The sequence below is a fragment of the Maniola hyperantus genome, chromosome 5 (assembly GCF_902806685.2).
Source record: "Maniola hyperantus chromosome 5, iAphHyp1.2, whole genome shotgun sequence".
In the NCBI taxonomy this organism is placed as follows: domain Eukaryota; kingdom Metazoa; phylum Arthropoda; class Insecta; order Lepidoptera; family Nymphalidae; genus Maniola; species Maniola hyperantus.
The window spans coordinates 5,110,228-5,137,349 of NC_048540.1; the positions used below are offsets into that span (position 1 = coordinate 5,110,228).

At 37.9% G+C, this 27,122-nt stretch overlaps 1 protein-coding gene across 4 annotated transcripts in view; it reads right to left on the reverse strand.

Annotated features, from left to right (window-relative positions):
* The window catches only part of LOC117982359 (GATA-binding factor C-like), a 152,914-nt gene that overhangs the window by 79,166 nt on the left and 46,626 nt on the right, over positions 1–27,122 (reverse strand). For 2 of the 4 annotated variants that reach the window (XM_069498948.1, XM_069498947.1), the window contains exon 3: positions 10,301–10,675. In XM_069498948.1, coding sequence (XP_069355049.1) covers positions 10,301–10,675 — 375 coding nt within the window. Of the gene's footprint in view, positions 1–10,147; positions 10,676–27,122 lie in introns of all 4 variants that reach the window. The other 2 variants (XM_069498946.1, XM_034968713.2) reach the window with 1 other exon arrangement.

Genomic DNA, 27,122 nt, shown 5'->3' on the forward strand with positions numbered 1-27,122 from the left:
TACATAGAAAAATGCTTCGTATCAAAACTATTTAAGCCAGGACACTGTTGTACCTAGTAGTTCAACATTTTTGCAAATTCGAAAATAATAGCTAAATACTAACTACTAAGTATAGGTAATCGAGTCGCATAGCTAATATTGTAAAATCTTCCATAGCCACAAATTTTTCCCAAAAGGTTTGTTGAATTGCAAAATTGACCTCTGCACGTCACCGTATAGAGGCATAAATTATTTCGGCATTAAATACCCAAAGATATTTTACATAATTAAGTCTTTGTCCATACCTAGGTAGGTATAAGTTTTTGTAATCAGGCAGAATGACTTTTTAAGCTTGTGTGCTAGTGCACTTGTCCAATTCAAAACTGAGAAGATCTGGACTTAATAGAGTTATTGTAAAAGACATAAGATATCTGAACTAGCTTATGCTCGCGAGTCGCGACTTCGTAACTCGACTACTTAGTGTATACTACCTTATGCTCGTGACTTCATCAGCGTGGACTACACAAATTTTAAACCCCTATTTCACCCCCTTTAGGGTTGAATTTTCCAAAACCCGTTCTTAGCGGATACCTACTTCATAATAGCTAACTGCATGCCAAATTTCAGCCGGATCCGTCCAGTAGTTTGAGCTGTGCGTTGATAGATCAGCCAGTCAGTCAGTCAGTCAGTCACCTTTTCCTTTTATATATTTAGAAATTTTAAATCTGAATATTATGAAAAATACTTTCGCATTTTCTCGGGTTCTGCTAGGTTCGGACTAGTGCACAGTCGCTCTCAAAGGAATAAAGTCATTTTTCACGGCGCTCGCACAGGGCTGGCGCGTATTTGCATGATTATCATACGGCCGGATAATTGCGTTTGACGCCAATGCAGTGGCCGCCGGCAGACGTAATTATCTACATCTGCATGTGATACGACGCGGTCTAAGCGATCTGTATTGTCAGGGATGATTTCTAACTAACTCAGAAACTTTATACTTTTAACAGCTGAACAATAGAACGAGTTGTAATTAGAACAATTGAAGAAATACTAAACAAAAACTAGATAGGTATGTTAAATACTTAAAAACCTAAACCTATCGCAAAACTAACGCATTTGCGTCAAAACGTTATTAAACTAAGACTTGTATGTATCATTGTAGAGAAAGCCAGCGAGGACCAGACATTCGTTATTTTATAAAAGCTGAAACTTTCTCTGCGTATTGTCCCTTACACAGAGAAGAACTGCGACTATGAAGTGTCCGCCTCCGGCAATGCATGACGTAGGTATACTTTTTATATATTTCCGAACAAAATATATAAAAAATACACTTTACACTTCGACGTAAGATTTTTTACACCTTTGTTAGGTACCTGTTACCTCCCAAAGCCACCACGATCCAAACTTCATAGTCGTTGAGCGTTCTTCCGGCTTCCCTATGTTGTGGACAGTACGCAGAGAAACTTTCAGCTTTTATAAAATAACAAAGGCCTGGACCTTGCTGGCTCTTAGTCCATTGTGTTTGACTGACTAAACAATCGCTAACTTTCTTCTCAACAGATCCTAAGTTCCGAATCTGAGGAATAACTAGGTATGATAATATATGTATCCCGTGTAAAACAGGTGGTGGAGCCTTGATGTTTATAAATGCTTTCAAAGTAGGTAAACCATGAAATATATGATTTTGACTTTGAATAAAAGGCACTGCTGCACTGTAAGAAAACTTTATAAGTACTAAAAGTAGTTCGAGATTTTCGACTGAGGTCTGAATAATTACGATGAAAGTGTTCATGGAATTTACCGCCACGGCATTACAAAACGCCAATGGCGCCGATTCTGTTGTCTTTCTCTATGCTAAATTTAGAGTATCTGCATCTTTTTCTTTTTAATATTGCTAAAAGAGGACAGAACATGAATTTTACATTTAAAGGCTAAAATTTAGAGCATGCTACTTTAAACAATAGGCTCGCGATTGGCAGGTCTAGAGGTTTGACAGCTCTAAATTAAATTTAAGACTGTCAAGTTGTGTCTGTTCTTTTCATATAACATTAGTAAGAACAGGATGTGAACACTAATATTTAGTTTTGTTCAGAATCAGTACCTATCTTCTTCTTCTTCTTCACTCTGGGCACACTTAAACGTTTCCGTCTGTTGTGCGTACCTAATCAGTACATTTATGTCGTTATAAATTTCAAATGCTACACGTACATAAATAAAAAACTCATTTAGTAGCCCGCAAGTAGGTAGGTACCTACACGTTAATAATAATGAATTAATCACTGAAGTTCCGCCGAAGTCATATGCAAATTTTTGTATAGTGTTGCAATTGTATCCCACTGTACCGTCGGACCGTGACGAGCCCACTATATTGTTACGTACTATGTTATACATTGTTTTGTGTATACACAGCTTAAAGAGATACTTCATACAGTCGGTCGAGATGTCTATACCGAGCAATCCTACAGTTTTACAGGGGTGCGACGTGGGAAGGGCGGTCGGTAAGTATACGACTGGTAGACGGCAGAACCACTGAGTAGAAAAAAAAGAGCAGAACAAACTTTAGTTATTTTGCTTTGTAGTGGATCATTCGTAAGGGCATAGGCATAAGTATATACCTAAAGTCCGAGACAGGTTGGCATGGCAATCGGGGTATGAGGCGAGGGGACGCCCCGCACATCCGCACATCACCCGCGATCGCCCGCGCCCGGGTTAGCGCGGGACTGTATGGGTGTGCGGGGCGTTCCCTCCTCGACTGCCATCTCGACTATACGTGACTATACTATACTTGCGTACTATAGATGCCCACGACGTGGATTAAATTTTTCATAAAGTGCCATGGGAATTCTTTGAGTATCCGGGATAAAAGAAGCCTACGTTTGTCTCCGGGTTCTAAGCTATCACTGCACCAAAATTCATCAAAATTAGTTGAACGGATGGACAGTCAAAAGCTAGCAGACAGACAGACATACAAACACAGTTTAACATTAATAATATTAATGTGGATTATAGCCGCAAATAAGTATCAAGGGTGCGTCGCTTCACTGTACGTATATTTACACTTTGGTATAATAATATGTATCTACTAATTTAACTCAAAATATTCATTAGAAGCTCGTTTCCAATTATAGAACGGCAAACCTCTTTATTATTTAAGAAACTATCAAAATTGTTTTTCGACATTTAATCCGATTCTGGCTTTTGCCTATCAGATTTTCTGGAAATAATGCTTTCGTATGTTCCTATGTTGCAAAAAATGTAGGTAGGTACCTAAATCATATTAAACTCAATATTTACTTACCTGTTTAAAAAATGCGGTGCACGAATAGAAATCTCATTTTATGCAGATCTTGTAAAGCCATCATGGCACAATATGCATAAAAAGAATTGCATTCAACAAAAATAATAACACTAAGACGCCGTCCCGTCTTCATTCCTCTAAGTCGGCCGTCCGTAGCATACAGGGTACAGTAGTACACCACTGAAATCCTTCCCGATTTATTCAAACTACTTTAAGACTTACAACTTAGAAAATAAGGATTATAATTTCTTGGGTAGTTTTAGATAGTAACATAATCTCTTTATGAAATGTATGATTCTACTAATTGGTTGCGCAACTTTCCGCGAAACATCTTTGCTGCAACAGTACGTGAGTTGCATGGAAATATGGTAGTGTGGACTTTGTGAAAAAGATACAGGGCAATATGAATCATAAGGCCATTTATTAAGGACCGTGCCTTAAAGTGCAATGGACTTTTGAAATAGGTTGGATGTATTTCTGATTTGAGTTATAGTTGAAACAAGGATTGTAGTTTAAATTAAATAGCATTAAAGTGAACGTAGTCGTAGCGTATTGTTTTAGAAAGTTCACAAAACGATTTGAAACTTCGTTAAAGTTTAATGTTATTTCATGTTCTTAACTTTCCTGGACTAGAATATTATGAGAACTAGGTAGAACTTACAGTGCACGTAACGTAAGTAAATAAGATATCAAACATGTAAGATATATCTACCTACGTCATATTATATATTTGACTAAATGATGCTTGCGACTTCGTCCGCGTGGATTTAGGTTTATAAAATCCCGTGGGAACTCTTTAATTTTCTGGGATCAAAAGCAGCCTATGTCCTTCCCTGGGATGTAAGCCATCTCTGTACCAAAGTTCATCAAAATAGGTAAAACGGATGAGCCGAGAAAAGCTAGCAAACAGACAGACTGACACACTTTTGGATTTGGTAAGTGATATTAAAATATCTAGTTTTTAGTTCACTACTGAGCATCCTCACTACCACAGAGCACTACCGATCTCTTCCCAAATGAGAGGCGTTTGGCCATATAGTCTACTACGTTGGCTAAGTGCTGATCGGCATTACTACTTCTTAAACATTTGAAAACATTACGGAGAACTCTCAAGCGTGCAGGTTTCCTCACGATGTTTTCCTTTACCGTTTCTTTCAAGATTAAAACGCACATAACTCTGAAAAGTTAAAGTTAGAGAACCCCAACATCCCAAACTTATAGCAACTAAGATATTATCACGACTCTTAATTTAAACTGCATTTAGTATAGATATAGGTAGTAGCTACTTTAATAAAGTAATTCTAATAAAATTTGCATAACAATTGTTGTTAAATGCGAATATTTAATTTCTTCTAAAATGCTCTACAGCTTCGAGGCCGTATCTGCAACAATGGAATGGGCCACATCCGGCCAACATTATCATAATATTGCTTCCACTAAGTAACCGCGCCAATATAGCGTTTTAATGTCGGCTTAACTCAACAGTTACTTAACTATATCTACCTATGTACCTGCTTATAAATCTACACTGATGTTATATAAAGAAGTATAAAGTTTGTAAGTTTGAATGAAGGGACTAGAGAGCAAACTCCGGAATTAATATCCGATTCTGAAAATTATTTCACTGATAAATAGCTACATTATCTCCGAATATTATAGAATAGATACTTAAAATTTATATCACGCGGACGAAATCGCAGAAAAATATAGTAGCAAAAAACCGTCCAAGTGCGAGTCGAAATTTGGCAGGTAAGTAGGTCTAAGAGCACAAGTAAGTAAAGGAAAAATCCAAAAACCGTGAATTTGTGGTTACCTTCCTTCTTTCCTTTGTACCGTTTTACTTCTTCTGTAGCAAGGAACCCTCGGTGCACGAGTCCGAATCGCACTTGACCGGTTTTTTTATAAAACAAAATAATACCTAACACCAGCAACGTGCACAGATTAACAGTAGTAATAATAAAATTAATTTTAATATTAATTTCGTCCTTTCGATATCAATGGCGACCTTGCAATAGAGATCCTGCTGAATGCCGAACGTGGCAAGGCTTAGCTAAGTTTTCCTTGAACCTAGTATTAGAGGTCGGCTCACGGGCGCGTTTACTTAGAATTCCTTCTCACCTACCTATACAAAACCTACCTATACATCTAACAAATGCAGAAAAATAAACAGTGTGGCTAATTCCGTTGTACACAATCTCTAAACTAAACTAAAATGACACGTCTAAATCTATTGCTATCCCTTTCATAATGTTGCTTGCGGAAACGATGCATTAGATTTAGATCTGTTAATTTAGTTTAGTTTAGAGATTGTGTACAAGAGAATCGGCCCCAATATAATATTAGGTATGATTGTAAATAACTTTTTTTGACTAAGCTTCATAACCTATAAGGATTGACCTAGAATCATCAAAGGCAGGCAGTTAGGTCTTACAGCAGATAAGGAATAAATCTGAAAACCGTGAATTTGTCGATCACACACAAAAATTAAAATGTGTTATCGAACAAATAATTTGTATTTTCAATTTTCAAAGTAAGATAACTATAGAAAGAGTTTTACCTGTATATTCTAAAACAGTTTTGTGTTTATTTTTATGCATAATAGTTTTTGATTTATCGTGCAAAATGTCGAAAAAAATACCCGAGTACGGAACCCTTGGTGCGCGAGTCTGACTCGCACTTGGCCTGTTTTTTTTTATTAAATTTCGAAGTTTTATCATTATCGTGTATTGAAAGCCTTTTTTCAGAGTTACCTATACTTAATTTTCTTAACACGGAAACGATTTTTGATGAAAGATTTCCAATTTTGTAGAATAACGCCATATTTCAATCACGATTAGAAACTACTTATTGCAAAAGCCGAGTAACGGAAGTAGGTACCTACCCTGATACCTAATCGAAAACAAAATGCAATTACTAATAATCGCAAAGAATCTAGGTACCGAACCGAATCATTCTGCCAACTTAATAAAGAACTAAGCACTTCATACTTTTTATTCCTATTCCACGATGTCGATGCAATTGTCGATAAAATAAATCAAGCAATATTCAATAAGAAGTACGATTTCCGCCGATATCAGCACGTACGATTATAATCGCAGCCCGTATTGACAACAGTTCCACTTTTTCTATCGCAATTAGCACACCTTTTTCACTACGGCTCTAATTATCCCCTGAGAATCCATTAACTAGATTAGATGCATCGTGAGATCGGAACATGTAAATCCGAGGTGGAATTTCACAAAATATTGAATAACCATAATTGCTCTCAATTGAATGTTTGCGTTAGCATGTTTTTAGTCCGTAATGAGAGACAATAAACGGCCGCTTTTTGTTCCCTTCCATTGTTAAGCTCAACTATGAGCGTTATAATTACATATTTATGTATAAAATAAAGCGGCTGTAATACAATTACTGTTGAGCAATTCTCGGTAATATGAATATTCGTCATATTGTGTTGGCCATTGCGCAAAACTTTGCGGCCAATTGTTGGGGTAACAATGCAAGCATTACTAGCAAAGGTCAGTAGAACAATATTACGCGAAACCGAGTTTTAATTGTATCTTCAAATTTGCATTATAATAGTATGAATAGGTAACATTCTAACGCCTTGCTCATCATTGCATCATCATCATCATCTTCGTCAACCGATAAACGACCACTGCTGAAAACGTATAAGTCTCTTGTAGCCACGCCACGGTTGCCACGGACGCCACGGTCTTGCACCGCCTGAATCCAGCGGCACCCTGCGACTCGTTTGATGTCGTCTATTCACCTAGAAAGGGGTCTGCCAATGCTGCGCTATCCGGTGTAAGGTCGATACATTCTAGCACCTCGGGATCCCAATGTCTGTCGGTTTTTTGAACTATGTGCTCTGCTCATTGCCACTTCAGCTTCGCAGCCAGTTGATCTATGTCGGTTACTCTAGTTCTCTTACAGAATCATTTATATTGCTTAGGTAAGGTACATCTGTATGAGCTTTTATTTTATTCTCTTGCTAAAAATATCACTCTTTTTATTTGGACTCATCAACAAGCGATGTTGTTTTATTTATTTTTAAATAAGAAGCCGTAATAAATATAAGTACCTACTCATTAAATTATTTTTAATAGAAATTCTATCAGTGGGAAATACAACAATTATTTCATCTCAATTAAGAATTTAAAATTAAAATGTAAACCCACTAATCTGATTAACTTGTGTTCGAGAGTTAAGAGAGACTTTCGTAACTACCGCATTTCGAATACTGGCTTGAAAAGCAACAAATAAATTAGAAATCCGCCAAGTTTTACATAAAAACAATAGCTTTGCCTTTAGGTAATGGGAACTTTGCTATTTATTCAGTCATGTAAGCAGAGGAGATTCATATGTAAAGCAAAACAAAAGTAGAATTTTCCATCTCGTAGATTTGAATAAGAAAAAGCTTTTTAAAAATCTCAGTGGAATTTTGACTTACCTAATAAGTAAGCTGACATTTTATAGAAATGTTATCATATACCCAAACGGTGCCAACGGGACCCCGTTACTAAGCATCCGTCATGTCCGTCTGTCTGTTTGTTAGCGGGCTGTATCTCATGACCCGTAAATGTAGTGGATAGAGAGTCAAATTTTCAGTATGTCCATGTCTATTGCCGCTATTACCGATTTTACATCGGAAAGCGCAGTGCTAATTTATTTGTTCCCTTACTAGACGGACGAACCAAAGAAAAAAACAATCGCAAAAAATCGCTACGAACTGGACACGAGGGACAGAAAACTTTGGGATGTGGGAATCCTATGTCTGACTCATCTGTCAGTTGAAATTAGCGATAGATTATAAAATAGGACAGAGAATTTGGTAATATTTGCCCCATCACAGCACACTGCCTCAGGCATTCCGGTGAGGGCCGGTCTTGTGGCTTTTGGACTTCATGTAACAAAGGATTGCGAACTCAAAGAATTGATACCAGATAAAATGCAACGGTGAATGCATAGATCAATTTCAGGAAATCAAAGAGTTCCCACGGGATTTTTAAAAACCTAAATCACTGGACGAAGTCGCGAGCATCGGCTAATTATAAGTAGGTATATTTCATTAAAACTAGCGCCATGCGTTACAGTGCTGAGTGCGCCATCTGCGCTGATGGTTTGTACTAGGTACTCGTATGTTAGAAACCTCCCCGCAAGTTCTTACAATAACGGTACAAAGTTTCAACTCAATCTGGCGAATAATTTGCGAACGTATAGGTATGTTACTGTATAAACTAACAAATATTTATTTTAAGTATGTATATAATTGTATTTTATTAAAATTATTACATACACTTAATTCTGCGATGCATTTAAATTCCACATAAATATAAAAAGCATCCGGATTTAAAACGGCATAATAATATTATTTCGTTAGTGCATAAAGGTAATTCAAATCTGAATTAATTAACATTAATGCATTTGGAATTTATTATTAGCACAGACAACTAAGGTCTTATAAAGCTAGGTCATAACTTTCCAAAATAAACAATTAATTGCACTCGGTTTAATTCTTGAAGATATTGTAATAACTCTGTCATCACCTTACTTTTGATCTAAATTTGATAAAAGATAATTAAATGTGTTTGTTTAATATAATTTGTTACGGATCTATTCATCTGACCTGTTCGTTTAACTACTTAGTATGATTTTATTATTTTTCGTGTAATTACTAAGTTTTATTAGATTTAAACAAGAGCAACAGAATGCAAATCTTTAACGCTTTGGATGTTACTTGTTGTTTTTTTTACGTAATCCAACCTATCCATCTAACCACTAAGTTTTAATTAGTTTTTTTATTTTAAAAAATGCAAATCTTCAACGAGTTTCTTTTATAATGCAGAAATCTTGCTATAGGTATATCATCCTATTCCTGTAACGTTTTTAGACCAACTATAGATACATACACTTCAGCTCTATTCTTTCACACCTATGTTGTTATTTATCATTATGTAAAGCTTTATTAGTAACCTCCACCAAAATTAGCAGTTAATTATAAGCGTTATTCAGTGACATCACAAGTGGACCATTGTGACAAAAACGTGTACCAACCCCAGTGCAACCACGCTTATCTGAACACATCTGACTGTTATACAATAGAATAGAAATATCGAATTGGTTATAGGTATCGCAGACGAAAGACAAAATAATCGGTCATACTGTATAACATCATCGGTAGAAATAAAATGAAAATCTAATACAGGTAATTAAGGCAAAAAGTTGAGTCTCCTTGTGATCGGCTCGACTGAGCTCATGTTAGAGAAAAAGTCAGGACATACACGGCTTCCATGACTTGTTGAATGCAGTAAACCTTGTTCAAAGCCTTTCGTCTTCTACAAAAAGTCGACCGTCTGTGTTGGACCGTATCCAATCAATAATCGCCAACGATGAGACATCGTACCGTGATTCTAATTATCGCTACTATGACCCACCATTTTGTTACCGGCGCGAGAGCGGCACGGTTATTTGATTTTACTGATTAGGAACTATGGATTTTGAAAGTCGTAGTTAGATCCGATCGAAATCGGAGCGCAGATGAAAATTAATCATTGGCAATATAATAACTTATTTTTTTCCTCTTAATGTCCCTTTTATATCTGTAAACAGACTTCTTTGATACATTTTATTCGCAGACAGTAGACAATTCAAGTTACTCGAAAGACAATTTTATTGCTCGCTGTTTGTGGGAAAGTGTGTTTACGCACCAAATACCTACTAGACCTAGCTAAATTTTCATTGCTTTACAAGGAGGTCAAGAAGACTTTTTGGGAAGTTGACCTATCAGGGGCCGTATGTGATCGGATAAGCGTGAAGTCATTAGTGTAAGTGCGAGCGAGGGCAGTGCATTGTACGGTCCGGACTCACCGGCGCTAGTTCGCGTCTTGTTCGGCCGCGGTTTACTCTGCTGTTGCCCGCTATACCCCTTCCCCTGGTAGTTATAGTAGTCGCCGGAGTTGTATTGCGCGTTGTACTCCCCGGAGGGCTGGCTCTCTTGGGGACACGTGTCTGGCTGCGCACCTTCGCGTTGTTTCGACGGGGGAGCGCCCATCATGGGCTTGACGTCCCCGCACAGCGGGAGCTCCTGCTGCTGCTGCATGAACGCGACGCTCATCGCCGTGGCGTGCGCGACGGCCGCTTGGTAGTCTTGCTGGCCGAGCGCCGCCGCGGCGACGGAGTCGGGCGTAGAGTCTTTTGGTGGCGTGGGGGGAAAGGAGAACAGAGGATGGGGGTGAGGATGCTGCGCGGGGGAGAGGGGCTTGTCGGCGGGCGTGTCTTGCTGGAACCCCCCACCCCAGGCTCCACTGCCTAACGCTTTGGAATCGAGCCAGGGATGCAGCGGCGTGTGGAAGTGCGGCCTGCAAACCTGCCCGCTGCCGCCGCTTAGCGTTCGACCTGCACACAGAGAAAAACTTTTTTAATACAACAGCATGTCAACAGACACGAGTACTTACAGATACCTACCTAATATAGATTAGGGCAAATACCAAACTATTCAAATCAAATATTTTGACAACCACAAATCATGTAATGTATGAACAAATCTTTCAAACAAATGAAAAGGTAAAGTCACCTAATTTCGGCTGTCGAAACTTTACGGGAATTTGAGCGCGACTGACAAAGATCTGCCGATAGACGAGTCATTGTCCGGAGTGGCCGTCATTAGGGCGGACAATTTGGAGGCGTTACGAACCGCCCGTGATACCAAAATTAATATTATTTGGTACCAACAACTCTTTCACACGACATCTCAATTCCCTATTTACATGCCCATGAACATTTAAAGAGCATGCACAAACTATGGATATTGAAGTAGCTTTAAATCTTTTATGTTGAGCAATCAAGAAAAAAATTACCTCATGAACGAATGATTAATTGAAATGAAGTTATTAAAACAGTTAGTCGGTACCTTTGTTTTTTACTTAATTGCAATGGGAAAAATTACCTATTTGCTCTCGCGTGGCAATTCTGGATTGTACAAGTAGGATAAAAAAATTGACGTTTGATGAGATTCGATAACGTTTTATTAGACAATTTTCACTAGGAGCACTTGCTGTAGGTACGAGTACATGTATGAAACATTGATATCGATTTTCATTTTTGGTAAAGCATAAAAGTTCATGGTAAGCTTATACAATTATACATATTCATAATTAATATAACATACAATAATAACATAACATTATTATTATTATTCAAGGAGTGGAGCACCTTAACAAACATCCTCCAAGGAACAAGGAATATAGGATATTCCTTGTTCGACTAAATTTAAAAACGGGGAATGCTCAATGTTTTGTTACAAGTGAACTGTGAATGCTCAGGTTCATCAGCACCTTTAGGTCAAGCATTCGTTATACGAAACGCACGGAGCATTAACATCATTGGGCAGTACCCCGTCTGCGAATGTGCACCCGACCTTAACTTTAATGCGTATTTGATAAACAAATAACGGCCTTTATTCAGAGTTGGTTGCGTCCGAGAACAAAGGCGCGCTTTTCCGAAATATTACAAAAGTCGTGTCAAAACACCGGGGCAATTAAAATAGTGGGCCAGTTGGAAAACTTCGTTAATTAAATACTCTACGGTGGTGTACACGGCGTGATTTGTTATAATATACATGTATAATTAAGCAGGCGGATTTTAAAATGGGCCTTTGTAAAGATGCCGCGTCATCATTTTACGAGCGGTCGAAAAAAACGCTCGCCAAAATGTGGGCTGTTGAAATTCCATTAAGACTTCGTGGTTGGATAATGTGCATTTGTATCAAATATATTCAGCTAAAGACTATTCTAAAACATTCTTTAGGTAAATAAAGAGAAAATAAGGAGCTTTTATTACTCAGACTTATGTCATTCTGTTAGGAATAGTTTTGTTAGGATTACACACTGAAGAAAATGTTATGAAAACCTACTTATTAGCTGATTCCTAAGTCCGTCCAAGTTGCATATTAAGCAGGTAGGGTCAGCAACAAAGCTAGGCTTGCACCCGTCCATTAGTCGCTTGAACCTACTGGTGAGTGCAAACCTAGCTTTGTTGCTGACTGTACCTAAAACTAAGCAAACTCCTATCTAGAAATATTATCTTTGTTCTTAGTCACCCTAGCACAGTCATCATGATCAACCATCGCCAGCCTACTACTGAGCACAGGTTACCTCTCAGAATAAGAAGTAGGCAATATTCCACCACGCTGGCCATAGTATAGTAGGTATATGTTTTTGAATTCGGTATAGGTATGTAATGTTTTTCTGTTGCAATATTTTCCTACCCAGTCACTATGACGTTGTTGAATCACACTTATCATCACACACGGATTTCAAACTTTATTTAGAAAAGTGATTAAAATAAAAACTTTGCGAGTATAACTGGCTCCCCATATGTTAAACTTCTCTTTAAATAACACCCCATTCAATTTAACAATCCACAATTATTATTTAAAAGTGAAAGCAAACATATGTACACGATCGGGGGGTAATGATAATTGTGCGAATGCGACCGCTGATTGGTGCATTTACCCGAGGGGACCATCCCTTGTCTATTGGTGAAACAGGGTAAGAATACCATTGTCGGTACATCCCTGTGGTGCGCTGCGGGAACCTAATAGTTGGTATACTGTAAACTTACATTTATGTAGGATTGAAACCTATACCCAGTTATTTCTGATAGACATGTAGAAAGCGGTTTTAAATAGTTCCCTGCATCTTTGTTACAAAGCTGTTTAGCTTATTAAAATACACACTGTACTTACTACAATCATGTGTACGTACGTGTATGTAATCAACTACATATATCTAAATATATAAAAGGTGACTGACTGACTGACTGATCTATCAACGCACAGCTCAAACTTCTGGAGAGATCGGGCTGAAATTTGACATCATCAACATCTTGCCATAGACATCTACCTACTTCTAAACTAACAAATTATTTAAAAAGCCGGCCAAGTGCGAGTCAGGCTTGCGCAATGAGGGTTCCGTACTACAGTCGTATTTTTTCGACATTTTGCAGGATAATTCAAAAGCATAAAAATAAATAAAAAACTGGTTTAGAATGCACAGGTGAAGACCTTTCATAATATGATACCCCACTTGATATAGTTATCTTACTTAGAAAATTGAAAATACTAATTATTAGTTCATGACCACAATTTTTTTTTGTCTGATGTCATCACAAATTCACGGTTTTCAGATTTTTCCCCAAATATTATCTATAAGATCTACCTACCTGCCAAATTTTATGATTCTAGGTCAACGGGAAGTACCTTGTAGGTTTATTGACAGACAGACAGACAACAAAGTGATCTTATAAGAATTCCGTTTTTCTTTTTGAGTAACCCTAAAAAACATTTAAAATCTTATACCCTTGTAATAAGGACTAGGTAGGTTTGATCGTGTGTAATATTGTTAGACCCGCATCAAGTCGATCCAGGTGGTGATTGTAGCTAAAGATTATCATCAGATGGTTATCAGGAACACCCGTACGCAGCAAAAGTGAGCGAACTGTGGCGCTTGTCGAAATATTAATTAGTTGACGTTGTTTATAAACTACTTATTAGCTGATTCCTAAGTCCGTCTAGCTGCCGTCCTCAGAGTCGCTAATCGTTATTTAAGATTCAGTTAAAACGAGACAGATTTATGTGAAAGATATAGCTCTGTGTCGTTTTAACTATAAACTTAAGTAACGATTAAGCGACTCTGAGTACGGCTGTGAGTACAGCAGCTAGGGTGAGATCTATAGAGCGCACTCTGACTTAGATTAGACTTAAGACAGAGTTAAAACGAGACCGATGTATATTTCCGAATAGTTGAAGATAAATATCTAAGCTGTACATACTAACATAGTTCTTAAGTTTTTAAATATTTGTGTACTTATTTACTAACACCACATGGGCCACGGCCTGAAATAAAGAAAAATTTATTTATTTATTTATTTCTCAACTAAATCTGTCTCGTTTTAAGTTTTTTAACGCAATCTTAAGTCTGAGCAAAGTCAAAGTGCGCTCTATAGATTTTAGCCTTAGTTGCATAGGTACGTACCTAAAACTAAGCAAATTCTTATCTAGAAATATTATCTTTGTTCTTAGTCACACTAGCACAGTCATCATGATCAACCCATCACCAGCCTACTATACTGAGCTTATGTAGGTCACCTCTCAGAATAAGAAGTAGGCAATAATACACCACGCTAGCGTTAAAGCAAGTGATATTTTATTATTTAAAACGCACATAGCTACGAAAATTTACAGGTGCGTGCCCGGGATTGAACCCCCGACCTCCGATTAGAAGGCAGACGTCCTAACCACTAGGCTTTCACAGCTTAATCACATATTTATCTTTAATTGAAACTAAACTGGCATCGATCACACGATACTTTAGTACTCTACAAATTGTTACCAGTTACCAATTTGACGGGGCTGCAAAACGTCGATCGCCATTAAGTACTTACCTACGGCAAGCACGGAATAAAACAATAATCGAGTCCACTACTATGAGTTTTTCTCGATTACTCGCTAACTGCCGATGTTCTGGTAGAAAATTTGTGTGGAATTGTTCATGTAAGTAAATTCAAATTCGAATCGTAGCCCTTCCTGGCTTTGTTGTAGTCGGCTAAGCGCTTATACTAGCCCTACAGTCGCCAGCGTCACATTAGGGCGAGTGCACACACAACGTTGTGACAGCGTCCGCGACACCGGGAGCCACCCCTCGTTCACAATGCCACCAGCGATGGCAAGCCGATAACGCGTATGAATAATTCCTGTTATCGCGCCATCTCGCCACATGCCCTACCTGCCCCCTACCATGATATCGAAATCGGCGAAACTTTACAACACGAACATACATACTATAGGACTACATACCTACGGAAAAAACATACTCCCATACTAGGTAAATAAATGAGAAAGTGTGTCTGTCTGTCTGACTCGGTCGGAAAATGTAGATATAATATATAAAATGAACAGCTGACTGACTGACTGACTGACTGATCTATCAACGCACAGCTCAAACTACTCGACGGATCGGGCTATTATTTTAGGATATTATAAAACATTATTCATAAAGAAAATCGAATTAAGATCAAACGAAAGGTTTGTTTTCAAACTTATTTGAATGCAGTGTTCAACGCTGTAATTATTAAAAATATTAACAGAAAACACATCAAATCCGTAAACTAAACTATAAAAATATTGCTGTCAAATAAAATTACAATAAACTTGGTCCGTCCTACAAGCGACAAAACGCAACCAAAAATAATTCATGAACGAAGCTAACAGTAACGTATCATGGTACGGGGGAATACTACAGCTTTTTATTTATTATGGGGCTGGTAGTTTCGGCCATTGTGCCAGATATGTGTGCTAAAGCCTTGATTGTATGGGGATTTTGTGTGCGGGAGTTATTAAAAAGAGAAAAGGACTCCATCAATACAACGGAAATTGAATTAGGATTCATTTCATACAAAACTCTTTTTTATTTACTTATTTATTTATTTATACTTTACTAGCTGATGCGATCCGCGGCTGTTTAGTTTTTTAAAATCCCGCGGGAATTGTTTGATATTCCGGAATAAAAAGTAGCCTCTCCAGGTCTTTAACTATGTACATCCATGCAAAAACTCGCGTCGTTCCGTTGCTCAGCTGCGGCGTGATTGAAGGACAAACCAACAAACAAATACACTTTCGCATTTATAATATGGGTAGTGATTGCACACAACATAAAGTAAACATACAGGATGAGTGCGTAACCGCCGTAACGGTCAAGTAAGATGCCTAAAATAGAGATTGCCATCTCGACATATCGCGTACTATACATAACCGAAAAGTTATAAGGTGAGTGCCCGGACTCGAACCCCGAACCTGTGCCCGGATTCCCCTAATAGGAGGATGATGTCTTAACCACAGGCTATCGCCACTAAAGTAGTACCTACTTACCTCTATTCACCAATGGATAAATTAATCAAAGGTAGCTCAACTGGGTCTAAAAATCTACATGTTTTGTTCAATTTTTTTTAATGCTAGTCTTATAAAAGGAAAAGGTGACTGACTGACTGACTGATCTATCAACGCACAGCTCAAACTACTGGACGGATCGGGCTGAAATTTGGCATACAGATAGCTATTATGGCGGTAAATGGTAGGCATCCGCTAAAAAAGGATTTTTGAAATAGGGGTCGGAATTTGTGTAGTCCACGCGGACGAAGTCGCGAGCATAAGCTAGTTTAAAATATTTTCGCAAATAATGTTCTTAATGAATGTAAATAGGAAATCAAATCATAAACCAATCATGGCGAGTTCTCACAGCCGGCGAACAAAACACCGGAATTGAACCGCCTGCCCCCATGCACCCCCGGCAGATGCAACTGGAGATCTTATCAACGCGCCACAGGGCACTGCAAGTGTTACTAAAAATGATGCCAACTTTATTTTGTAACGGTTTTTGGTCCTTTCAAAATATTGCTAGTTTATAGCTACATAGTTATAGATAGATAGTTAGCAGTACGCGACCGAAAGTAATGAACATCGACCTTTTTAGAAGGAGATTTGTAGAGCACTGTCTCTGTCGTTGAGACCGTCAAAACATCATATAGGTATATTGACAGAAACAACGCTCTACAAAGCCGAAATGTCATTCTAAAGGCCGTTGTACATTACTTTCGGCCGCGTACTGTACCTACGAGTACGCGGTCCAAAGTAATATACATCGACCTTTAGAAGGAGATAGTAGATTTGTAGAGCACTGTCGCTGTCGTTGAGAACGACAAAACGTCATATAGGTATGAGTGACAGAGACAACACTCTACAAAGCCGGAATGTCATTCTAAAGGCCGATGTACATTACTTTCGGCCGCATACTGTACCTAGTTACTGTTTAGTGTTTAGTTTTAAAATTGTGTAACACAATTTTTTTCTTGATCTACGGTTTTAACTTTTAAGTATTAAGTAATTAACTCTTTTACTAATTTAGATGAGGCAAGTACTTTAAGTAACGAAAAACAAACGAAAATCTTACTACATCATTGTTTTTAATGAGGTTAATGTCTACCAAAATAACTAGGTACTAACTTAATAATCTCGTTTGGTTTCTAAAGGATGGTTAGTGTCGTACCTACCTTTATCTATCTATCTTACATATTAATTTGTTTTTTGAAAAATAAAAATATGATAAAAACATACTTTCACTCTAATGCTACATCTACATGATTTTTTGATGACGATCTACATAAGTATTTACACCTACCTATTAGGCTAAATTCTCTAGGCTCGATCAATGTACCTACTGTTAGGTCTATTGTTGATAGTGTTTTAGATGTATTGCGGAAAGTCTGGACACGGCCTAACACGCTCTGACATTTCTCCGAGAGTCTATGGTTTGGCATAGACTCTAGACTCGATGGGACGCTTGGGATATTATGAATAGTTCATTGTACTTACTTGTATAACAATTTAATAAGCAAACCGTTATTAAAAAGTAAGTTAACAGTATATCAAAGTGGTTTTCATCTTAACACTACCTACTTACTATAAGGACCTTATCTTAGTAAAATTAAAGCCCTTGTATTAATTTCTGCAGTAGGTACTTAGTTACATTATAGGTGGGCACATACGCTAATAATATGTTTGTGAAAAACACATTGATTCTGTTCGACCCCGATTATTACCATCACACAAAAATTTCAAGGCGTGGTTACACCGCCGGCTCCCTCCTTTTATATTCCTTCGCTCACGGCGAAAATTGCCCCATTCTGCTTATTACCTCGTATAAGCGTTTAGCGTTTAACATTATACTCGCTTGCAACTACATTCCGAATGTACATTTACAGGATGTTCGCTGAAGTTACGTCTTATTTCCTACTAACTGATGCCCAGGACTTGTTCACGTGGATTTAGTTTTTCTAAACCTGTGGGAACGCTTTAATTTTCCGGGATAAAAGTAGCCTATGTCCTTCCCTGGGATGTAAGCTAACCTCTGTACCAATCTTCATCAAAATCGATTGAACTGTTGAGCCGTGAAAAGCTAGCAGACAGACAGACAGACAGACACACCTTCACATTTATAATATTAGTATGGACTAACTGATGCCCGAGACTTGTTCGCGTGGATTTAATTTTTTTAAACCCGTGGGAACTCTTTGATTTTTCGTGACAAAAAGTAGCCTATGATATTTTCCGAGTCTTTGACTATACTTAACCATGCAAAAAACCATATTGATCTGTTGCCCCATTGCGATGTGATTGAAAGACAAACTAACAAACAAACACACTTCCGCTTTTATAATAAGGATAGTGATAAAGTACTTATGTTTCACGGCCGTTTGTTAGGCTATCTTTCCACCAGAGATGTGCTAGTTTGCTAAGTTATGGACAGGTATAGGTATGCGTCTAATCCACTACTAGGATCGGTTGGTTTTCCCAGCATCTTTTAGTTTAGCTCTGGTGGAAAGGGGTACAACGAAGCCATTTTTAAGTAGGTATACTATGCAGATGAAGCGAGGAATCCAAGCTAAGGGCACTAGATAAGGATGCGAGCTAGAGATGCGCCAGTGATGTAGCTATGGAAAGTAGGTATATGGAGCACAGTCAATGACGCGTACTTTAGCTCGCATCGTGCACCTTCCTCGAACAGCTATGCCTCGCGCAAAACTCACCTTTTTGTACCTACACCTTACCCGCTCCGCTACACTTCTTAGCTTTGCTGGAAATACACATAGTTCATAACTTAGTTCTAGCATCGCTCATCTCTGGTGGAAAGGCAGCCTAAATTAAAAAAGATCTTATCAATTCATGATATCTACCGCGTGGTCGATATTATTGGTTTGAAATAAATTAATAATAATTAAATAAGACAAACTTTTAATGCAACTTTAACAAACTTTACAATGCTTTAGGAATTTACCAGTAAAGATAAAAATAGAGTCTATCTCATAAAAACTTTGATCCGCATTAAGTAGGTGCTAAACATTTTATCACAGATCTTAATGTAAAGGCTGAATCATCGGTCAGTGGGTTATTGCTATAAGGCTTCCCATAGAAGCGAAGTTATGTAACTCGAGCCGTATGTTCTTATTCTTCTTGCAAACACATCTAAATAATTTCACATAATTTAAAGCAAATGTCAAAAGCAGGATTTGCGTATCGTGAGAAACTTCCCAGTGAGTCTCAAGGCCGTTGTCGTCGCGGAGTCTGCCGCGGACTGCGGTTTATTTGCGAAGTTCGCATACGAAATGCAGAGTGCATGCCGGAGCGTGTGTAGCCAGCTTAAGGCTGCCTTTCCATCAGAGATGTGCTAGACTGCAAAGCAACGGATACGTGTCTAACGCACCAATACGATCGCTTGATTTTCTTTAGATTAGATTTAGCTTAGCATTGGTGGAAAGTGGTTCAACGAAGCTAAGTTTTTACATACTAGTTGAAGCGAGGGATGCGAGCTGGGAATGCGAACTAGGCAGGCGAGCTAGGGATACGAGCTATAGATCACGTAGCTTTGGTGGCAATAGACAGATAGTTTCGTAGCTTAGCTTTAACCTCGCTCACCGATAAGCTACATCGCACATCTCTGGTGGAAAGGCGGCCTTAGGGCCAACACGCATGCCAAGTTATCCCTTCCTGTTATTGTCTTTAGAAGTGTTATCCTTTGTTCCTGCAGCGGATCATTACGTGCTCGATCATCTACGCACTGGTAAGAGCTCTTGGCCCTTATGTCGTGGGTTGTAAACACCACAGTCGGGCGACACGCGTCCGCCGTGAAATGTCCGACGTGTTAGCGAATGATAAATGTAGGCGTCAGTATCGCGCATCGGATCTCGCCGTTCGCACGCCGAATTAATTTTAATTTATTGATCGTCGTATCGACGACGTCGAGTATTTTAGGTGCCTACTAAGACAATCCAGCGTAGCGTGTACTTATTTAAAATTGAATCACTTTTATAATAAGCTTCCAATACAAAAATGAAATTTGGCGTGCAGATAGCTATTATGAGTTATGACGTAGATATCCGCTACGAAAGCATTTTTGAAAATTTAATCCCTAAGGGGCAAAATAGGGATCTGAAATTCTTGTAGTTCATGCAGACTAAGTCGCGGGCATAAGCTCGTTGGACTATAGAATAATGGTGAAAGAATTTTTGAAATAGGATGAGTAGTTTCAGAGACTACCTTTCTATACTATTCTATACTATTCTATAATCAAATTCTACCATTTTACAGAATAGTATTTATTATAGATTTACATCTAGTTTGATTTTATGTATTTATATCTGTGTTGTTAACATAGATATACATAATTTATCCAAAAACTACATGTAACACCAGCTAACCTTGTTAACGATCGGAATCTCGGACCAATTGGAATACATACATATCTACCTACATGAGCTTAACTGTTGAGCATACCTACCTACAAAATAATATCCATAATTTATATTAATTTATTCATCTACGGCGTGGGAATTATGCAAGAAAAGACATCGGTGTTGAAGCTATCATTTTTTTTCTTTTTCGCGCTTCATTTTAACTCAGTCGACCGATACTTAAAAGTTGGTCCGACAAAGGTCAGTAAAAATAGTACTAAAAAGTGCGTCGGACCACATGATATTTAGGTACTAAATTAAATCCAGAAGTCTCACTCAAATAACGGAACTATAAAATATGACCAACTGACTCACTGACTCAACCCGATTTTTTACGATGAATGACTGTTTGCTTGAGATGGCGAAAAGTTTGCCGCTTCTAAAGTTACCTATCAGGTCTCACCATCTAAGGCAAATGTCCCACGGCCGACGAGGAAGCAACTAACTATCGACTAATTTCTCGCTCAAGAAACTTACAATCGTGTATCATTAAAGGAGATAAATATATACTTACCTATTAATTGATAGGTATATTGATATTATTTGCCGGCAAGAACTCTTCTCCAATAGTTTGTGGCACACACACTCCACAGCAACAAATGCTATACCTAACAGAAACATTCGCTCAACACGCTCTCTTGGCGGCCAAAACAATTGCGCTGTTTGCGTGACGAGCGAGTAGCGACAAATCGCCCGTCGCATTTATTATTTATTACATTTTATTAGTTTTTAAGGCTAAGCTTCTTCAGCTACTGAAAAGAAGCTATCAGAGTCACAAAGACCAAATAGGCGCCCTGCAGGGTTAAAATAGTTGTATAGGATTAAGAAAAGGATTATGAATAAAATACAGGAACCAAGAGACAAAAACAAAAACCCCATTAAAATATCCTCGCATTTACATAAACACATTTAGTAAATATAAAACAAAAAGTTACGTATTTCTTTTAGCATTTTAAAATATAAATAAATTACGTCTTTTATTGCATTGCATCCAGGTTGTGAAGTAAATAAAAGAAGTAATTAAATGCTTTAATTTACAATCCCTCAGCGAAGACGTGTTAAACAAACTTACAAAGTAAAAACAATACATTTTTAGGTATAAGGCTTGGAATACACTGTGTCCAACGCGGCTTCTAGAAGTTGTAAAATAAGGAAATGTGTGTGTATGAGATTTACATCTCACGGTGAGATTTTCGAGAATGTTGATAGAATTCGAGCGTTGAAGTACAACAACGGCAGAGTAAAAAATGTACCTAAAGTTACTTGATTTAATTAAAATCAAAAATTCAGTACCTACCAGCTATTTTAATTTTGCAAGGTTTCCAGAACGTCTAAAACGCCGGGCAACTCGCGTTGCCTACGCGTTTTTCTGAAGTTTTTGTGGTTCGCTTACCTTTCAAATCAGATTATGAAAAACTAGAGTAGTTATAGGTGCCTATAGCTGCAGAAGTCGCAACCGGCTGTTGCCGTCGCGTTTAACAGTTGAACATCTATCTATACTAATATTATAAATGCAAAAGTGTTTGTTTTGTGAGATAGTTGAAAGGACGCAGCGTAACATGGACTACTTTTATCCCGGAAAATCAAGGAGTTCCCACGGAATTTTAAAACCCTAAATCCACGCGGATGAAGTCGTGGACATTAGCTAATGCCTCATAGAGTTCCCTGTGTTATAAATTGTACCCGCGCAAGTAGGAGCACACCACGCATTTATTTCAACGTCCGTCACGTACAGTGCAGTCGCATGTCACTGCCGTCGCACTTCTGCTCAAGCTCTTATATTTCAATACTTTTAATAGAAACAAATTTAACATATATGCACGAAACTTTGACGAAACTGCTCTGAAACATGCCAAGTTTTGATTTTATAAAACTTGACATAGATATTGTATGTAAAATGTAAATTTAAACAAATATGACGGCATTTTAAAGTAAAATTAGATATACAAAATATATAATTTTTGAATGTTTGGGATTCGATTTGTTACGGATCATGTAAAAGTAAATGTAGTCTACGCAGATTGAATCAATCACGAAAAATTCACATATGCGGTCCAAAAATTAAAGGCTGTTTTACGCCAGAGCAACACAATGCGACATTGAATAATTTGAAATGCAGCAAGAATCATCGGCAGACACTCGTACGGTAATATTTCAATCCTACAGCACGATGTTGTATCGGCATAAAATAGACTGCCGCATGCTCTTAAGGCTGCTAATTAATATTTTGAAAAAAGTAGCATGCCGCATTATTGCATTATTGCTCCGGCCATACATACATAGGTAGGGTACATAACTCTACTATAGTAGGTATAGTATTCTTTGCTCCGGCGTAAACAGCATTTAAGGTGACATCTTTTGTCTTCACAACAATTTCCAACCTGTATGAGTTTATGCTGTCACTAATCAGAAACTGGAGCAGAGATAAAACGATAATATTGTATGTCAAATCTTTGAAAAGAGCAACCGCCGAGTTTCTTTTCGGTAGGCATTCTGAACCAGTGGTAGATGCATTTGATGCTCCAAAAGTACTCGTAAAAGCTTAATTGAATAATATTTTTTTATAACTTGAATTGAACGTGTGCAAGCGCCTTTAGAAAGCATCGATTGCTACGATTTGCTTTGGTCTATATTTACCTACCTAAATAATAAATACAGATAAAGCTAAAGGATAGATATCTATTACTTAGTCGTGTAAACAGTGGTAATAAAATCAAAACAATCTCTATTATAGTATAGGTAAAGTCACAGGTAGAGTCGCAAATGTCAACATCGTGCAACTACTTGGCAACACTTTTCACGTTAGCAAGCTACTAGGTACAGGTTTGGTGACTTCTAAAGTTTCCAGTACGCATTGGCCCAATGCATTTATGGAGTTCCACTTAAAAGTGTAAACGCTGAAGCAAATAGTGCCAAGATTGTTTGATGTTTGTATGAAGGCACTTACTTTTAAGCGCCGACTCATTATAGAAGAAGTATGCAATGCATAGTGCCAGCGCCTTTGAAACATTTCAGTGCCTATTTACCTTTTATGTCCGTTAAGGAAAAATAGATAGAGGAACCAAATCCCTTGCGCGGTGTTCCCACTTCCCACTAGATTTCAACATGGGGTTATTCAAGGGCCGGCAACGCCTTGACGATTCCCCTGGTGCTGCAAATGTTCATGGGCGGCGGTAATCACTTAACATTAGGTGACCCGACTGCACATTTGCTCGCTATTTCTACTTTTTTTTTAATGGTAGGTATGCCACGTCTTGGCTTTGCCCGTGTGCATTGTGCTTTAGGTTTTATGGTATTGATGCTAAGGTATTTAATTGAAAACGATTATAATTACCACACATGGAGTCAACAAACATTTACATTTATGTTACCCGTCAATACAAAGTGTCCTTCTAATTCTTATAAGTGTTGTCCTAAAAATACTTTACGAGCTCGCGGGCCGCGTCCAGAATGGTAATGGTGTGATGGTGAACGCGGGCGGCCACCTCACGTCGTCCTGATTGGATTATAATACATTTATATTACGATTCTTATTATCATGGTTGGCTACCGGGCGTGTGATAGGCCACTGGGGGAATAATAACTAGTGACGTTTTTTATTGATACGACTACTTTATTTTATCAACTACAATGCGGCTATCGAATGGATTTAATACCTGATTTATCAGTGCGCTGTGCAACAGAAGCCGTGATAATCTAGTCCGCCTAATAATAGTCGGGAGGTCGGGGGTTCGATCCCAGGCACGCACCTCTAACTTTTAGAAATTATGTGTGGTTTAAGCAATTAAATATCACTTGCTTTAACGGTGAAGGGAAACATAGTAAGGAAACCTGCATGCCTGTGAGTTCTCCATATTGTTCTCAAACGTATGTGAAGTCTGCCTAGCCCCTTTTCATTCTGAGAGGAGATCCATTTTCTTTATTTTTCTTTTGTTCATCCAGTTTTTTTTTTCTTTTTCTTTTGTTTTATTCAGTAATTTGGTCTAAAAAAGAGCCAAGGGTTGACAATAATGTGCCTAAGGTTCACTTAGATAATATTTAAAAGAAAATAAGAATTGCTTACGATATCACTCACCATCATAGATAGTCTCAATACATCACCAATCCACTACTGAACACGGGTCTCCTAACAGAATGAGAAGGGTTAGGGCCATCGTCCACCACGCTGACCAAGTAGGTACGGATTTACAGAATTTATCTACCTACATACTTTTGAGAACATTATACAGAAGCGAAGAACCGTTAAAGCAAAATGATATTGAACTGACATAACTCTGAAAGTTAAGTCAGAAGTCACCACGAGATTACTAGGGCTAGAAAGGCAGAGGTACCTACCTTTAATAGGTAGGTATGTGCCTAAAAACAGATTTCCCAATAACGATTTGCGAAGTCCGATCGGAATATCAGACTTAATAATAAGTATGTAAGTATATCGTGTGGGAAAAGCCCACAACTCGTGATGTCGAACGGAAGAACGTTAGATCGATACGAACATGAGTGGTGAGACCCACATAATATCCGGGTTCAATTTTGCTGCTCTAAATTCAGCCTATGGAAACCATTCCGTTCAGATATTTTTAATTAGGCTCTGACGATTCCCAACATGGCCAGTACGAACTACTTTTTAATTAAGTTACAAACTATTCAAATAGATTTTTTATTTGTTGAATGTAAAAAAAGCTGTGTAAGAAGCCAAATTGCAATTTGATGTTATTTAGATTTATAGTCTGTACAAAGTAGACGTATCTAATTGGGTAGCTAATTAATATTATTAATTATGCGTTTATTATGATGTTAGATGAATAATGAAATGAACTTATTTAAAATTCGAAGTATCTAGAGGTACCTACTTACCTAGAATTTCACTAAATGAGATGGTACCTAATCGCATTTACCTAAATTAGCAGTGTCATCATTTGATAATAATTTTACATTATTTTAACAACCGTGATAATAAGAACATATCGCGAATGGGTTGCATATCGGAATTGTGTTATTTCGCATCTCCCACTTTAGCAACAAGAAAAGTAAGTTTGCCTGTGAAAAATCGCTCAAGAGTCAAAAACCGTCGTTGTAATGTGAATGGGGGTGGCCTTATAAAATCAGTCCACACAAGTAAAAAGTTTTTTATCTTCAACCATCTGTTAACCATACGAATTCAATACCAATCGAAAGCAGGAAAAATAAGGTTGCCTGAGAAAAATCGGTCAAGATTCGCGGTTGTAATTTGAAGTGAGTTGTTCGCCTGATGGCAAGCTACCTATGACTGGTCACTCCCCTACCTATTATGCAAGAAACAACATTCGATTTTATGATCTGGAGTACACGTCAATAGCGTTCGAAAGCGACAGGAGCCGTTAAGCTGAGTCGGATTACGCCGAATAGTTGAGTTGATTCGTCGTGGGTGTCTCGCCGTGATTTATAGCATTATAGCCCCGTATCGCGGCTATAAACTTCCTATACTATGTTTGTTTATATGAGATTACACGTGCCGGTTAATAAAGATGAATTGTAGATTTCAGAACAGCGGGTAGCCGATGACGATTTGCGGATTGTCTTCTGGAACAGGTTTGTAAAGCTATGTTCGCGCTCCAACTAAACTTCTTCTAAATATACTTTTAAAAAGAAAAATCCTGACTGACGCATCAACGCTGATCAACGCCCATAGACCTAATTTTGCATAGAGGTTACAAAGGGTGGATTATTCAAAATCCCAACGGGATATGTAGGAGAGGATTAATTTAAAATATTTTCACCGAATGAAGCCGTGGGCGTCTCTAATAAAGCTCCATGTAGTGAAAGTATGCACATTTTTGGATGATAGAGATTTATCACTAATGTAGGTACAACCTACATTTCTAATTGGAATAATTTGGACACATTCCAGATCTCCACGAGCTTTAAAAATATACTTGTTTGCAATTCTACCATCATTCACTGCAGTTTTTCAAAGAGTGGTAGAATCGAAATAGAGTTTGATAAAGTGATCACGTAATGAGATCATTGCCACGATCAAGAGAACTGCGATCTGGCGAGAACTGAACTAGCGATCCCTACGATCGCTAATAGAGATAAGTTAGTACTTCCCTGTCTACTTATCATATATTTTCTCCTTATTTTTACAATTATTTTTGATACGAATACATTAAAAAAACCTACGATTCTCTTCGCTTTAGTTCGCAATCGTGTTTTTTGATTCAGTTCTGTATTAAAAATGTTCTAACAATTTCCTCCGAGTTGTAAAAACGCCGTGGCATTTCTTTGCATACAAGACATGTAATTTTAAGTGCACGCGCCCTGCATAAAGAATGCGCCTTGTTGGTTTGTACCCGGGGTGGGTACATTGTATTTTTATTTTCTTACGAACCCATCACTTCTCATTAAGTGGCGTTTGGAGAATAACTTAACATCACTAATGTCCGGACACGAATTTTATTGTTATTGCATTTTAATAAATTTCATTGTTCGAAGCCTTGTCAATGCCCAATCCTCCTTTCCTTTC